Raw genomic sequence first — 15,527 nt, forward strand, 5'->3', positions numbered from 1 at the left:
TTTCTCAATCAGGGTGGATACCTTTCGAAAATAAGTTCATTTTATCCTGCCTAGCTTTGCCCCAGTAGCTCTAGAAGAATTACCACATGGTGCTGAGCTCGGGCTGCCTGGCTCTGGAACAATGTGCTCAGAGCTGCAGGGGAGGCCTGCTGTCTGGCTGCCAGAGAGAGTCCCACCACTCCCTACCCTGTATCCTGGAAGACCAGACTGCCCAATCTGTCCACCTAGTAGACCGTTTCCCTGCCCAATTCTCTTCTTTCATTGCTAATGAGCAGCTTGATGCCCGCAGGGACTGCGCCAGCTGAGATTGTCTCTCGGTCTTCCCTTCTGTCAGCTGGTGTCCAGGGAAGTGGGTCCTTTGGCCTCCTTCCTGCCACCAGAATTTCGAGGACCTTGTTTCTCCCACTGCAGGTTTTGACCCAGTCCTGACTCATAGACTAGGGTTTCTTAACCTCAGCTGCACAGAGATTTGCAGGGCAGAGTTCTTTGTTGTGAGGCGCTGTCCTGAGCATCGCAGGGCGCTCAGCATCCTACCCATCCTCTCCCCACTAATAGCATGGGCGCTTCCTGCTGTTTACAGTGAACAAAGTCTCCAGGCAGACGTACATGTCCCCTGAGGGGCAAAATCACCTTCACTTGAATCACATCCAGTGGTGGCCTGGATGGATACTGGCATTCAAAAATAATAATAATTTAAAAAACATCATAATGTAACTCATGTACTTAAGTCCTTATTGATGTAACATTTAAGTTAATAATATAAGTATTATTAATAATAACATGAGTATATGTATATGTAATTTTTTTACCTTTTATTTTGATCTAGTGTCAGAGTTTGAGAAATTTGTAGAAAGATTATAAATGACTCTGATTACCCTAGATACTAATGCTTCCATTCTAGCGCTTTCTGCCCTCCCAGAGTACCCTCTGCCCCTCCGTCTCCTGCCCCCGCCTTTCTGTCTTTCTCTCCCCCAGCAAGCTCCCTATGAGCACAACTCCAATTATAAGAAAAACACCATATTCTTTTCTCTGAGGCGGCATTCTTGACGTTTGGATTCAGGCTGAGAAGTGACAGTGATTTATAATCATGCTTGCCTGTGTAGTCCTTCCCATGTTAGGTCATGTCTGTCGTTTATGTTGATGACAATCTGTGTCATCCATGCCATTTTCAAAATTTTTGAAAACATATCCAGCCTAATGCTGAGGGTAAAGTGCCCTTTTGTGTTGTTATTTTTCTTTATTACGCTTTCATTACTTCATTCAGAATCTTTATCTCTTAACATGTTTTGACCTGTTTGTGTTTCTTCCGCTTGGTGGTAACATCAGTTAACATAGAGTTTAGAAAAAATGTTTCCGCAATTTAAAAAAAATCACTTGTACTGCATCTTCTTTATTAGTTCTGATTTGCATTAACTTGTAATTTTATTTTTTGTTTTTGTTGTACTAATGCTCTGTTAATTAGCTAGCTTTTAAGAGAATCAAATATTATACATAACAAGCAAATTAGTTAAAGTTTCAATATTTTTTAAGGTAACTTCTTGCTTCCCCTTCTTTTTTCATCTCTAACTTGGTTCCTGTTCTACTTTCTTGAAATTCTAGTTTGTTTGCCTTATTTTTGGTATAACAGGCGTGTTGGAAAAATGTTTTCTCAATTCAACTTTGGTAGCATCTTCAAATGGTGATTTTTATTTTCTTTTCAGATTGAAGAAAAGATTCTTTAATTTTGGATTTCCTACATTTACCCAAACAATATTTAAGAGACTTTTAATAAATTTCCATGAAGTATGATACATTTTATTTTGTCTGTCAGTATTTGTTTCTAATAGATTGGTTTTTACAATTCTGACAACATTTTATGTAGATTTTCTGTTAATTTGTCTTGAGAATGTAAGAATGTTGACAGAAGAGACAGAAGGATTTATCAAATCCAGTCCAGAGGTCCCATTACAGGCCCTTGGTAAAATGGGACCCGGTCCATTTTGACTGTCTGTGCCAGCGCTGTTTTAAAAATTAGAACTTGTCCACATTTTGCAATTCGGACAGCACATCAAATCTAGAAGACCTGGCCCTGTCGGGACTGAGTTTCTGTGTGGTGACAACTGGCTACAACCCCTTCCTTCAGAACACTTGCAGCTTCCTTCATCCCCGCTGCTCCGGATCCCCTTCTGCAGACCCACTGTCCCATACTGAAGAACACACATGGGTCAGGAGCCGGAGCCAGGTCCAGAACGGTGGATCTGGAGAGGTGAGGGTCCCAGCCTGTGGTCCTGTGGGGAGCCCTCAGGCTCCTCTCTGGCCACCATACTCTGACCTCCCTCCTCAGCAGGACAGGGTTCTGGCCTCTCTGATGACAGGTTGTGTGGCAGACCAGGTCTCACTAACACAGGCCTCCATAACAACTGGCTCAGTACTGACTGAGTGATTAGATATTAAAAGCTAAGAAAAAAAAAAAAAAAAAAAAAAGCCGGTACCTTTATACAAAGGCTGGAACGTAACAAAAGCCCACCAAGAGTTTTGCTTAGGCCTTTCTTGGGCCTTAAAGCATGACAAAATAACGAAGGAATTCTTAACAGGACCCATTTAGGATTAAACAAGTTTTATTGGGGGTCTGAGGGAACTCCCCACACCTCCGTGAGGTAGCAGGAAACGAGATAAGGGTAATCACCCCCGGCACCTGGACCCATTTAGATAAAGTAAATAGACTGAGGCTCCAGAGTAAGGTCTCAGGACCCAGAACTTAGTTATAGATTAAAGAAGTCAATCACTTATGTCTTTAGATGATGCACACTCACTTGTAGGCATATAGCTTAGAAGGTATATATGCTCTGGAAAACTTTGTAATTTTGAGTTGGTCTGGTGGTAATTTCCAGACCTTCTCCCTGTAACCAGTTGCAGAAATAAAACCTCTCTTCCTCTCCAGGTGATCTGCATCTGGTTACTGGGGCTGGAGAAATAGCAGCCTGACCCTCAGTTTGGTCCCGGAAGTTCTTCCACCCTCCCTCGCCTGCCCTCTGTGGCCACTGCACTCACTGCTGCTGTTGCTGTTTTGGTCTATGTGAGGTTCACCTAGTGGACTGGCTGGACATTTCCAGGGGGCACCTCAGATACCTCACCAATTTGCTGGGTCTGATCCTTTAATTTAGATTCATGAATTGTGCCAAAATACGAAGTGGCTACTTTACATAGTACGTAGTCAGATGACCAAAGGACTCAGTACCCGAGGGCACCTAACAGAAAACACAGACCACATTTCCTTTACTCTGACCCATTTCTTGGGGGTCCTTCCCATACCACTGACACCGTTCCTGTGTAGGCGGCGCTAGAGGGGAGACAAAGCCCTCGGAGTAGCTTTCGAATCAGAGGAAGTCCTGCTCTTACAGTGACGGGCAGAATTAAATTCCCAGGTTGGGGCCACCACCTTTTAGTCTGATCCCTGCAGCCCGAGTCTCCCAGAGCCCGCGGGAACTCGGCAGCGGAGAGAAGGCTGAGGGACTCCGCGGGCAGGGAGGAGAAGGGAGAAGAGCTTTTTGCTCCTTTAGGATCTGGCTGGTGTTTCAAGCGCACGGCCAAGTCGCTGTGGACTTAGCAAGTGCTGGATGGACTCGTGGAGCCTCAGGGCGGGTTGGGGAAGCTGGCGAGGGTGATCCCGGCCTTCGGCTTCTGGGCGCCCTGACCTCGCTCCGGGAACCCTCGGGGCTGGGAGGCGGGCGTGGGTGTTACTGATTCCAGCCCCAGGCGCCCTCTCCGGGGCCTCAGAATGGCGCGTTTCAGGGGCGTGGCGGGCCGAGGGGCGGGGTCGCAGCAAGGCCCCTCCTCTCCCCTCCCTGGGTTTCTCATAAAGTCTGAGCCCCGCTCGGCTGAGGCCTGTCTGCAGAATCCGCACCAACAGGCACCATGCCCATGATCCTGGGGTACTGGGACATCCGCGGGGTGAGCGTGGGTCCGCTGGACGGTGGGACGAGGGCTGTGGAGAAGGGAAGTGGAGGAGGGAAGTGTGGAGCAGCTGAGGGAAGGGCTCTAGAGACCGTTCCTCTTCAGGGCGGTCGCCCTCAGAAGGGCCTGTGCCTGACGCTGTGTGTGTGTCTGGCGGTGGGGGCGGGTAGAGGAGGCGACAGGTAAGTGCAGTGTAGACTGGGGGCTCGACTGGTGCAGAGAAAGTCACCAAGTCAGGGACCCACCATCTCTGACCCGAGCTGCATGCGTGCCATCTCTCCCAGCTGGCCCACGCCATCCGCCTGCTCCTGGAATACACAGACTCAAACTACGAGGAAAAGAAGTACCGGATGGGGCACGGTAATGGCACCTTCGTGTCCGGGCCCTGCCCACTCCCGCTGAGTTGGCACCAAGCAACCCATGGTGGCCAGCTGTGGCTGCCTCTGCAGGCCTCCCCTGCTGGAGCTGCAGGCTGTCCCTTCCCTGAGCCCACGTGAGGGAGCCCTCTGGCCTTGCAAGGCAGAATGCTGGGGCGGGATGCTGGGCCCCCTGTCTGGATAACTGGGATGGGTGTCGCTCAGGGCTTGCCTAAACCCTGGAAGCCTTAGTCGCGTGGGGTCCAGAGTCCCCACCGGGATTCTTTCTCCCTTATCCCTGGGATGTGGGACTGAGTGGTCAGGTTCTAGATCCACCTGTCTCAGGGGTCTTGCCACTGGCTCCTTGAGAGGGTCTCGGGGAAGGAGGGCTGGGCTCTGGAGTGGTTTGTTTTTATTTCATCTTCCCCACCACAGCTCCTGACTATGACAGAAGCCAGTGGCTGAATGAAAAATTCAAGCTGGGCCTGGACTTTCCCAATGTAGGTGCAGGGGAAGGGGCGGTTTTGGGGGCAAGTGCAACGTGTCTCTGACCGCATCTCCTCTCCCAGCTTAGAGGGGTTAGGATCCGGAGTCTTCTGCCCAATTCCCTCACTCCTGGCTGTCTACACAGCCCTTCCATGATGTTCTGTGTCCAAGCTCATTCGTCCATATGACAGTATTCTTATTTCAGGCCTGCCATGAGCAGGCACAGTGAGTGCCCGGTCTCCTCTCTGCCCTTGCTTATGGGATGGGGATGCTGGGGGGCCTGGTGGCCCAACTGAGCTTCCGCGGTTTCCCATTCATCCAGCTGCCCTACTTGATTGATGGGACTCACAAGATCACCCAGAGCAACGCCATCCTGCGCTACATTGCCCGCAAGCACAACCTGTGTGAGTGTGGTTTGCTGCAGTGTGTGGGGGGAAGGTGGCCTCCTCCTTGGCTGGATTGGGGTGTGATGCTCAGAGTGAGTGTGTTTTGTGGGTGGCAGGTGGGGAGACAGAAGAGGAGAAGATTCTTGTGGACATTTTGGAGAACCAGCTTATGGACAGCCGCATGGAGATGGTCAGACTCTGCTTTGACCCAAATTTTGTGAGTCCTGCACCCCACTCCCAGTCACCCCTTTCCCTGGCTTCTGGCCCAGAGCAGAGAAGGACTCACAAAGTCAGGCCTGTAGCGGACCCTGGCCTGCTCATTGGAAACGTCTATAGCCTGGTTCTACAAAATATCCACATGAATCATCTCCTCTTCTGAAGAGTCGTGTGGACATTTTGGAGAACCAGATCATGGACAACCGGATGCATCTGGTCATGATCTGCTACAACCCAGAATTTGTGAGTCTCCCCAGTGATCTGCACCTGGCAGAGTTTGGATTTGGGGCCAGGACTCTTGCATTCCTGCACACACTGGTCTTTCCTTAAGTCCTTGGTACCACTCATCCTCCAAGTGCTTTCCCATACTATCAACAGTTATTCTCACGACTCCAATGTCAACAAAAGCAGAGGCAATTCCCAGCAATCTTAAGACACGATCCAGGCATCCCAGGATAGAAATTCAATTCCTAGATGGTAAAGTTCATGTTCAGAATCTCCTTCATCGCCTCTGGCCTCTGTCATGGGTCATTTCTGTCAGCTGGTTCACGTCACTTACCTGCTCCTAGAATATATAGACTCAAGTACAAGATAGAGCAATGTAATGGCACTCTTGAATTGCATCTTCTCAATAGTTTCCAAGTGCTGTCATTGAAATGCACAGGGATCCACACATTTTCATAACAGACAGCTCAGAGCCAGTCAAAGGGTGGCTCTCCCTTCTTCCTTTCAACCTGAATTTCTCATCTCCCTGGAAACTATTCAATGTTCATTGTTTTCTTCTGCCACCGCATTAGAAGGAACTTTCTACTTCTTTCCCTGAGCTCCTGTAGTTCTTTGCATCCTTGATTCTGCCCATGTCTGGGTCCAGAGGTTGCCAGGTGCTCAGGCACTCCTGGGGCTGACCCAGAGGCCATTGGGAGGACAGTGAGGACAGATTCAGGGACAGCATCTCATTCCTCTCTGCCTTCTGATCACTTCAGATAGGGTCTGGCACCCAGTCAGAGTCTAATAAATGCTGATGTATCCAGTTGAAGCCTGGGCACTGCCCCAGTTTTAGTTGCGGGGAAGACGGCTGCTTGCCCACGGCCAGCCTGGGCCATCCACAGCCCTGGGGAGGCCATGTCTATGCAGGGAGCTTTTGTCTGAGGGTGGTGACAGCTGTTTTCTGCCTCAGGAGAAACTGAAGCCAAAATACTTGGAGGAACTCCCTGAAAAGCTAAAGCTCTACTCACAGTTTCTGGGGAAGCGGCCATGGTTTACAGGAGACAAGGTAAAGGAGGAGTGCAATGGGGAATGAGATTTGTTTTCCTTCATGTTTTACGGGGTTTTCATACCACACATACTTGGCCTTCTGCAGATCACCTTTGTGGATTTCCTCGCCTATGATGTCCTTGACATGAGGCGTATAGTTGAGCCCGGCTGCCTGGATGCCTTCCCAAACCTGAAGGACTTCATCTCCCGCTTTGAGGTGATGCCCCCATCCTCCTTTCTCTTTGATGCCCCTTGTTCCTTTCCCTCCTTTGAGATGCTTTCCCAGTCCTGGAGCTACACAAAGAATAACTTGCATTTATTGAGTGCTGGCTTTATGCCAGGAACTGTGCCCAGCACACTGTACCTATTGTGTGGAATTTGAACTTTACAACATTCCTACAGGGTGACAGAATTATCTTGCCTGTTTTAGAGATAAGGAAACTGAGAATGAGAGGGTCGGGCATTTGCTTCAGGCCCCAGAGCCAATGGAGACTGTGCTGGGCTCCCTGTGAGCCTCTGGATCTATGGGTGGCAGTCAGGGCTCTCCCTTTTGTGACAAAAGAAAAACTCCTCAGGCCTCATCCAGCCTGGGTTTCACCGCCCAGGACGCTTTGGAAGAGGCAGAGCACTTCAGGAGTGCAGATGCAGCTGGCAATAGTAGGACTGACACACCGTGGCATTGATGTCGAGTACGAAACCCACAGGCAGTATTTGTAGCTACCCCCAGAAGCTTTGCATGGTCGGACCCCCATGTGGAAAATCCTGAGATACGGAGCTGAGGCTGAAGCTGGATTAGGGGACATATGTGGGTGCCCCTGTTGAAGGAGTGTGTGTTGAAGTGCCCTGTGCTGGGGCAGTGTCCTTCTTTATCTTTCTTCCTCTCTTTTTTCCCTCCAATGTTCCAAGTGTTCCCCCTGTGAGATGAGTAGCACACTGATTTTACTCCTATTCACCGACCTTCTCCTCTGCATGAGGCAGGGTGTGAGGCACAGTGGGAGATGCATAGATGACCTACCCATCCTGGAAATGAGTGCAGCGAGAGGCCTGCAGTGCAGGCAGAGCAGCCTGTGAGGTGTGTGTGGCACCACCTGCGTACGGGGCCTGCCCCTCACTCATGGGGAACCATCCCTCACCCGTGCTGAAGTTGTTTGAGAGCAGCAAATCCTACTTTAGTACAGATCTGGGGATTCAAGGCATTAGTTCAACAGACTTCTGAGCCTAGAATCTGTTTCCCTTTGCCACTCCCCATCAAAAAGCCTGCTTGCTCAGCTAGTTCCCATCAGCTCTGGTTCTGGTCCAGGCTGAGCAGCCTTGAGGTTATGTAAGAGGTGGTGGGAGGGGAGCAGTGGGGAACAGCCGAGGGCTGGGGCCTGAAGCCTGCCTGACCCTGGCCCTTTGGGGAGAGGGAGCCCTGGATCTCTTTGAATTCTTTAGAAGTTACATGGTCATTGATTCCTGGTAAGATTGTGTGCAGCACGCCTGAGTGTCATGTGGCCTGGCTAGCAGTAGTAGGTCTAGAGATGTGGTGGCGGCACAGGGACACAGGGAGGTTTAGCTCAGGTACCAGGTGGAGAAGTTTGGACTCTGTGCTTTAAGGGGAATGATTAGAGCCTGGTCTGGCCTATCTTTTGCTGGTTCACCCTTGCCCTATCCAGTTCATCCAGGTTTTGCTAAGCCATTGGGTGAGATCTGGGCTCTCTTCTTGGCTGCACAGGTGTGTTCTGAACCCCTTTGTTCTGCTGGAGGTCCTTTCTGTGTGTGCAATCCTAGGCAAGCCAAGAACCTCCCTGTGAAAAAGGAGAATGTTTGTGCAGACAGAGAGTGACAGGATCTGGCATGGGGTGTGGCTGGGTGGAAGAGGAGGAGAATTTGGCAAAAACATGCTAGAACTGAAGACAGAACCAGGCTATATTCCAGCCCTGTCCCACTTACTAGCTATTTGAGTGTGAGGAAGTTGCTGAACTTCTGTTCTTCCATATGAGAAATGGTGATAATAGAACTGACCTTGGAGAGTAGTCGAGTGGATTTTCTAAGGCTGTGTTGTAATTTCTTTTGGATATAGATCACCCAGCACAGTGTAGCTCTTTTGTAAATGGTAGCTGTTATTATGGTATAACATTACTTAAAGGAAGTTAGAAGAGTTAACTTAGAAGAGCTGGAGACCCTAAGAGGCTGTGTGATGCTCCAGCACTTGAGCCCACATGGAAAGGCTGTGGCCAGGGCCCTGACCTGCTCTGCCTGCAGCAAGGCTGCTCCAGCCCCACTAGACAACAGACCGGACTCTGGCCCCTTCTTCCCGCCCTCAGGGTTTGAAGAAGATCTCTGCCTACATGAAGTCCAGCCGATTCCACCGAGGTCTTTTGTTTGGAACGACAGCCACGTGGAACAGCACATAGGGCCCCGTGATGCCAGAAGATGGAAGGGAAGAGCCGACCCTTCTGCCTGTGACCCGGGAGAACAGCCTGACTCCCTGGACCCACCTTCTTTCTTTCTCCTTCTTTCTACTCTCTTCTCTTCCCCAAGGCCTCATTGGCTTCCTTTCTTCTAACATCATCCCTCCCTGCATCAAGGCTCTTTAAAGCTTCAGCTCCCCACCGTCTTCCATCACAGTCCCCCTCCTAACGTCTTTCTTTTCCTGCACTAACGCCAACCTGACTGCTTTTCCTGTCAGTGCTTGTCTGTTCTTTGAGAAGCCAGACTGATCTCTGAGCTCCCTAGCACTGTCCTCAAAGACCATCTGCATGCCCTGCTCCCTTTGCTAGGTCCCTACCCCAGCCCTGTGTGATGCCCAGTAAAGCCCAAACCATGCCTGCCTTGTGTTGTCTTATTCCCTGAGGCTCCCTTGACTCAGGACTGTGCTCGAATTGTGAGTGGTTTTTTGTCTTCTGTTGTCCACAGCCAGAGCTTAGTGGATGGGTGTGTGTGTGTGTTGGGGATGGTGGTCAGGCAGGTTCATAAGTTTCCTTGGTAATTTCTGCGCTCTAGCCACATCCCTTTGTTCCTCACTGTGGGGATTACTACAGAAAGGTGCTCTGTGCCAAGTTCCTCCCTCATTCAGCTTTCCGGTAGGCCGTCTAGAACTGGCATGGTTCAAAGAGGGGCTGGGCTGACGGGGAAGAGGGCTGAGCAGCTCCCAGGCAGACTGCCTTCTTTCACCCTGTCCTGATAGCCTTCCCTGATCTAGATCTCCTTCGTCATGACAATTCTCAATAAAACATAATCCCACCGTATTGTAATTGTGGTACTTGTTTTTCACCCAAACTCAATCATAAATTTATTGAAGAGAAAAGCCATGTCTTATTGAACTTTTTACCTCTAGTTTCAGTCACGTTCCTTAAATATAGTAAATGTTTAAAACATGTGAAAAATTGAGAGTTCCCTCAAGGGAAGATTCTGCCAACCTGTACAGCCATTATTGGGATTTAGAGCTCTGGATATAGTTGTCTTAACCAGAGAAGATACAGGATAACGTTCAGAAGATTTTACATGTATGTGTCTTAGAGAATGAGCCAGTAGCTCTCTGTAACTTCAGCGTTTAGTAGCTGCTAGCTGTACTTTGAATGGCTTAAACTGAGATGGGGAAGCCTGGTTGTTGGGTCACACAGTAGCAATCTGTGTGGTCAGCAGGTGTTGTGGGTATTTTATATCAAGTCATCCGCAAAGGAGCAGGACTCATTGGATCACCATCTGATGAGCAGGTTCCTCCAACAGTGGCTGGATAGTGGAGTAAGGCCCAATCTTAAGACGTAGCCCAGAACAGGGAAATTTTGAGGAGAGTCTTGTGGGGCTGTTGTCCAGATGATCACTGCCTGCAGCTGCACTATAAAAGGGAGAAATAGGTGTAATATTAAGGTCATTAAGAAGTAAATGACTCATTTGCCGGACACGGTGGCTCACTCCTGTAATCAATCCCAGCACTTTGGGAGGCCCATGCTGGTGGATCGCTTTAGTCTAGGAGTTCAAGACCAGCCTGGGCCACATGGGGAAACCCTATCTCTACAAAAAAATACAAAAATTAGCTGGGCATGGTGTCGCTCACCCAGTTAGGAGGCTGACGTGGGAGGATTGCTTGACCCCGGGAAGTCAAGGCTGCAGTCAGCCAAGATTGCACCACTGCACTCCAGCCTGGGCGACAGTGAGCCCTTGTCTCAAAAAAAAAAAAAAAAGAAAGAAAAAATTTGAGCAAAGTTAGAATCTTATGCAACTGGTAAGAAAAATTAGTTAGGCCAAATATTTATGAATGTTTAACTTCGATACAGAAGGGATAAAAATAAAAAGGAAAAAGTAATAGAAGTTAGGAGTTAATACTGTGATAAAAGATAAGTGGATAGTATGAAAATATGAAACGAGTAAAATAAACATAGATCTAGAAGAGAGGTCAGCAAACACTTTTTGCAAAGGGCTGGTAGAGAACATTTTAGGCTTTGCTGGCTAGTGGGCTCTGTCATAATGACTCAGCCTTATCGTAGTGTAAAAGCAGTCATAGACAATACATAAATGAATGGTGGGACACTGCATTCCAATGGAACTTTATTTACAAACACAGGTGACTGCAACAACAACAGAAACCAAAGAACCTGATTCAAAAGTGGGCAAAGGATTTGAATAGACATTTCTCCAGAGAGATATAAAAATGTCCACTAAGCACATGAAAAAATGCTCCATATCACTCATCATTAGAGAAATGCAAATCCAAACTATAACGAGATGCCGCCTCACACCCGTTAGGATGGTATTCAAAAGCAGAAAATCACAAGCGCTGGTGAGAATAAGGAGATATTGGTGCACTGTTGTGCAGTCGGTGGGAATGCAAAATGGTACAGCCACAGTGGAAAACAGTATGGCAGTTCCTCAAAAAAATTAAACATAAAATTACTATATGATGCAGCAATTCAATTTCTGAGTACACACCCAAAAGAACCGAAAGCAAGCTCTTAGAGAGATACTTGTACACCCATGTTCACAATAGTATTATTCACACAGCTAAAATGTGGAACTAATCCAAGTGTGCATCAACAGATGAACGAATAAATGAAATATCATGTATACATACAAAGGAATATTATTCAGCCTTCACAAAGAAAGGAAATTCTGACATATGCTACAACATGGGTGGGCCTTCAGGACATTATGCAAGGTGAAATAAGCCAGTCACGAAAGGACAAAAACTGTGATCTCACTTATTTGAGAGAGTCAAAAAACATCTAAAGAGAAAGTAGAAAGCTGATTGTCAGTGGCTGAGAGAATAGGAAAATATTATTTTAGGTGTATAGAGTTCCAGTTTCATAAGATGAAAAGAGTTATGGAGCTAGATAGTGGGGATAGTTGCATAACACTCTGAATACATTTAATGTCAGTGAATTGTTAACACGGTTAAGATGGTAATTTTATGTGTATTTTCCCACAATAAAAAATAATAAAACCAAAACAGAACAAAAAACAGTAGGTGGTGGTAGTTTTCTGATTCCCGATTTAGAAGCTCAAATTAAAAGTGCATAGCTATATTAAAGGTAAGGCATTACATTTGAGATTTGAAAGGTGATTATCAAAGAAAAACACTTAATCCTTAAAAAAGAGGGAAGACGTGGTAAACAAAGAGAGTTGCAAATGAAAATGATTTTCTAAACATTGTGGTCAAAATTATAAAAGACAAAAACATACATTTTAAAGTCAGAGACAGAAGTAATATAACCTATGTACCTCACACTGAGCCACCAAAAAGGATTATCTAATGGTGGCTAGAACCTAGCAGAAGTCCTGGACTGTGAGATTGTTCGGTGCCTCATGACAGTGCTCATACAGCGTTCAGTGTGTCTCCCCCTTCTATTAATAGAATAGAATCAGAAAATGAGATGCGCTGGGAGAACCCAGCAGCCTGTATTGGTGGCTTCTGCATTGGTCTGTAATCATCTGTTGTTAATTACAACTTCCGTGCCTTGTATGCCTCCATTACCCTTGTATTAGCAGAAAAAGATGAAGCTGAAAGAGACCCCAAGACAGCAGCTTATAGGAAACAGTTGATTCTCCTTTTATGTAACAGTTCTACAGGGAAGAGTCTAGGTTGTCGGGAAGCTGTCCTGCTCTGTGAAGTTATTCAGGGACTCCAGTTCCTTCCATCTTGTGCCTCTGTCATTCCTTATGGTGCTTCCTTATCTCCTTGGTTGGAGCTGTATTGCCCAAGCCAAGGAAGTGACTTTCCATTATGCAAGTGAGGCAGAAGTTGCCCACATCACAACCATTCACATTCGATTGCTGAGATTCAGTTGTGTGGCTATATCTAGTTGCAAGGATAGATGCATATTATAATGGAACAATAGATTTTGGTAGCCAATTACAACTCTCCCGCATCCAGAAAAGTAGAAATAAAGGTTAATTAAACCCAAGTGTAGGAGAAATCTTGGGTTTGAGCCAGTGGTTCAAAGCAGGTAGGATCGAGGCTAAGGTATTAAAGATAAGATCTTTAAAATCTGCTGGACCTGACGTGGGTGGCATATCACTTAGAGTTCCTTGTTGCTAAAACAGCAAAAGAATTTATTAGTGATATCAGGTAGCTCATTGAATCCCTGGGAGGGCCAGGGAGTTGGCCTTGGAAGCTGGGTAGCCAGGAAGTACACCTAATCATGTGTGGGATTATTCTAGAGAAGGCACCACAGCCATTGCTGGGCACCAACCCCAGAACCCCTGCCCATGACATGTGGCACTGGATACCAGTCTCACCACTGCTGTCTCCAAAATCCTGACCCCTCCATCACTGCCCTTCTCATAAGAAAACAAAGAAGCAGGGCTTGCTTCTTTAAAACTGAAGTCTTGCACCACTGTGTGCAATTAACAGCGTCTGGGGCCAAGGCCTTTGCCTCAGCCACAAGGGAGGCTGGAAGAGCAAGTGGATTAGTTAGCATTAAGTTCTGCTATATATAGCCAAATAATAGCAGTGGCTTAAATAGGACAGACATCTATTTCTCATGTAAAAAGGTGTCTTGAGGTAGACAGTTAAGTGCTGGTAATGTCAGCTTGACAATGGCCTTAGTGACTTAGCTTCTTAATTTTATCTTCAGCATATAGTTTCCCTTCTCCATGTCACCTCTTTGTCCAAAGCAGTTGCTAGAGTCCAGCCATCACATCTGCATTCCAAACAACAGGAGGGAAAAAGAGGAATGGGAGTTGCTCCCTCCCCTTTAAAGAAACTTCCAAGAAATAACATATGCCATTTCTGCTTATGATCATTGGCTAGAATGCAGTCACATTGGAAATGACATCTTTTGCCTGGGAAGTAATGTGCCCAGGAGAAATGAAGTTTCTGTGACAAAAGAAGGTAGGGAGAATGGACATTGGGAAAGCAGTCTTCTACCTCAGGAAGGTGGGATTCTAATGTGAGAAATTCCCCACCTATGGGAAGAGTGTTAAAAAGACACAGATGAGAGATACCTAACAATAATGTATTATTTTTCCATATGTCCATGTCCATTTATTACCATAACAGTCACTACTATAAAATGCTCCTGCTTAGCATATGCAACCATGCCTTGTACAAATGAAAATACATTTACCCACTTTCTCCCAAAACAGACACTAAGCAAAGTGTCATCTACTGCATCCATTTCCAAGTTTGGAATCTGCGGGTAATGTTCATATTGATATTTTGAAAATGAGAGACTGAAGTGTAAAGTTAATAACCCCAAATTTGGGCAGGGTGTGGTGGTACAGGCCTGCAGTCCCAACTACTCTAGAGGTTGAGGTGGGAGGATCTGCAAACAGAAGTTTGCAGTGAGCTATGATTGCACCTGCATATAACCAGCGCACTCCAGCCCGGACAACATAGCGAGAACTCATCTCTGGAGAAAAAATAATAATAATAAAGGAAGAAAGAAAGAGTAAAAACAAACCCAGTTCACCCTCTATAAAATAACAAACGAAATGGCAAGTGGAACAAAGGGAAAAATTAGGTGAGCCTGTATGATACAGTAGAAAACAGGCTGCACTCAGATTTGCAAATAAGCTGTTTTGCATTTATTTACAATGCTTATAGAATGCACTTCTTTGGTGAAGGGACTCTGAAGAGATATTGCATAATAAGACTTATATACTAAGCATTGATATGAACAACCCAAAGTCACTCCTTGGATTGGCTCTTATCTCCATCCCTCTGTGACCCACTCAGGTTTACTGTCATCCCACTTTGTTACCCTACATTTTTTTTTGAGACGGAGTCTTGCTCTGTCACCCAGTCTGGAGAACAGTGGCGCGATCTTGGCTTACTGCAAGCTCTGCCTCCCGGATTCACACCATTCTCCTGCCTCAGCCTCCCGAGTAGTTGGGACTACAGGCGCCCGCCACCACACCTGGCTAATTTTTTTGTATTTTTAGTAGAGACGGGGTTTCACCATGTTAGCCAGGATGGTCTCGATCTCCTGACCTCATGATCCACCTGCCTCGGCCTCCCAAAGTGCTGGGATTACAGGCGTAAGCCACCACGCCTGACCTTACCCTACATTTTTTTAAGCTCATGTGGCTAGTGTGGAATGGTGAGGGAAACTCTAACTGATGACAGACACACAGAGACAGACTGGCCACTACCACATGGTAACCTGAGACTTGAAAGCAGTGAGCGAGAGTGGTCCATTCTGATGGGTTCCGGAACAAGTCTCTCTGTAAATGGTAATTGTCATCCTCCTTGTAAACAGATCTGGTTTTCCCCAGAGGACTCTGCCTTTTGGAATAGCCCCAACAAATCCTCTCAAAGCATATTCTGTCCAAAAGGCCCAATAGACACCCTACATTCCCTGCATACCTTTAGTTCTCTTCCCAGTTGAAACATAATTTTTTTTTTTTTTTTTTTTTTTTTTTTTTAGACAAGGTCTCACCCCATCGCCCAAGCTGGAGTGCAAATGGTGCAATC

General features: G+C 46.9%; 3 protein-coding genes across 3 annotated transcripts in view; 2 read left to right on the forward strand and 1 right to left on the reverse strand.

Annotated features, from left to right (window-relative positions):
* LOC126930060 (glutathione S-transferase Mu 1) overlaps window positions 1-7,717 on the forward strand; it is a 77,212-nt gene extending 69,495 nt beyond the window's left edge. Inside the window, exon 8 of the mRNA XM_050746732.1 lies at window positions 7,538-7,717. Within this exon, the coding sequence (XP_050602689.1) occupies window positions 7,538-7,702 (165 nt within the window). The 3' untranslated portion in view covers window positions 7,703-7,717. The remainder of the gene's footprint in view (window positions 1-7,537) is intronic.
* PSMA5 (proteasome 20S subunit alpha 5) overlaps window positions 1-15,527 on the reverse strand; it is a 509,972-nt gene that overhangs the window by 300,054 nt on the left and 194,391 nt on the right. The gene's annotated exons all lie outside the window — the stretch shown is intronic.
* Window positions 3,800-9,867, forward strand: LOC126930168 (glutathione S-transferase Mu 5). Its single transcript, XM_050746913.1, has 8 exons — window positions 3,800-3,930; window positions 4,218-4,293; window positions 4,725-4,789; window positions 5,098-5,179; window positions 5,278-5,378; window positions 6,555-6,650; window positions 6,738-6,848; window positions 8,938-9,867. Exons 1-8 carry the CDS (start codon window positions 3,895-3,897, stop codon window positions 9,025-9,027), a joined length of 657 nt encoding a protein of 218 aa, XP_050602870.1. The 5' UTR covers window positions 3,800-3,894; the 3' UTR covers window positions 9,028-9,867.

The sequence above is a fragment of the Macaca thibetana genome, chromosome 1, assembly GCF_024542745.1.
Source record: "Macaca thibetana thibetana isolate TM-01 chromosome 1, ASM2454274v1, whole genome shotgun sequence".
Taxonomy (NCBI): domain Eukaryota; kingdom Metazoa; phylum Chordata; class Mammalia; order Primates; family Cercopithecidae; genus Macaca; species Macaca thibetana.

Coding starts and splice junctions, on each gene's coding strand:
- LOC126930168 (XM_050746913.1), top strand. CDS start 3,895: ATGCCCATGATCCTGGGGTACTGGGACATCCGCGGG. Junction 3,931..4,217: donor GGTACTGGGACATCCGCGGG/GTGAGCGTGGGT, acceptor CATCTCTCCCAG/CTGGCCCACGCCATCCGCCT. Junction 6,651..6,737: donor CATGGTTTACAGGAGACAAG/GTAAAGGAGGAG, acceptor GGCCTTCTGCAG/ATCACCTTTGTGGATTTCCT.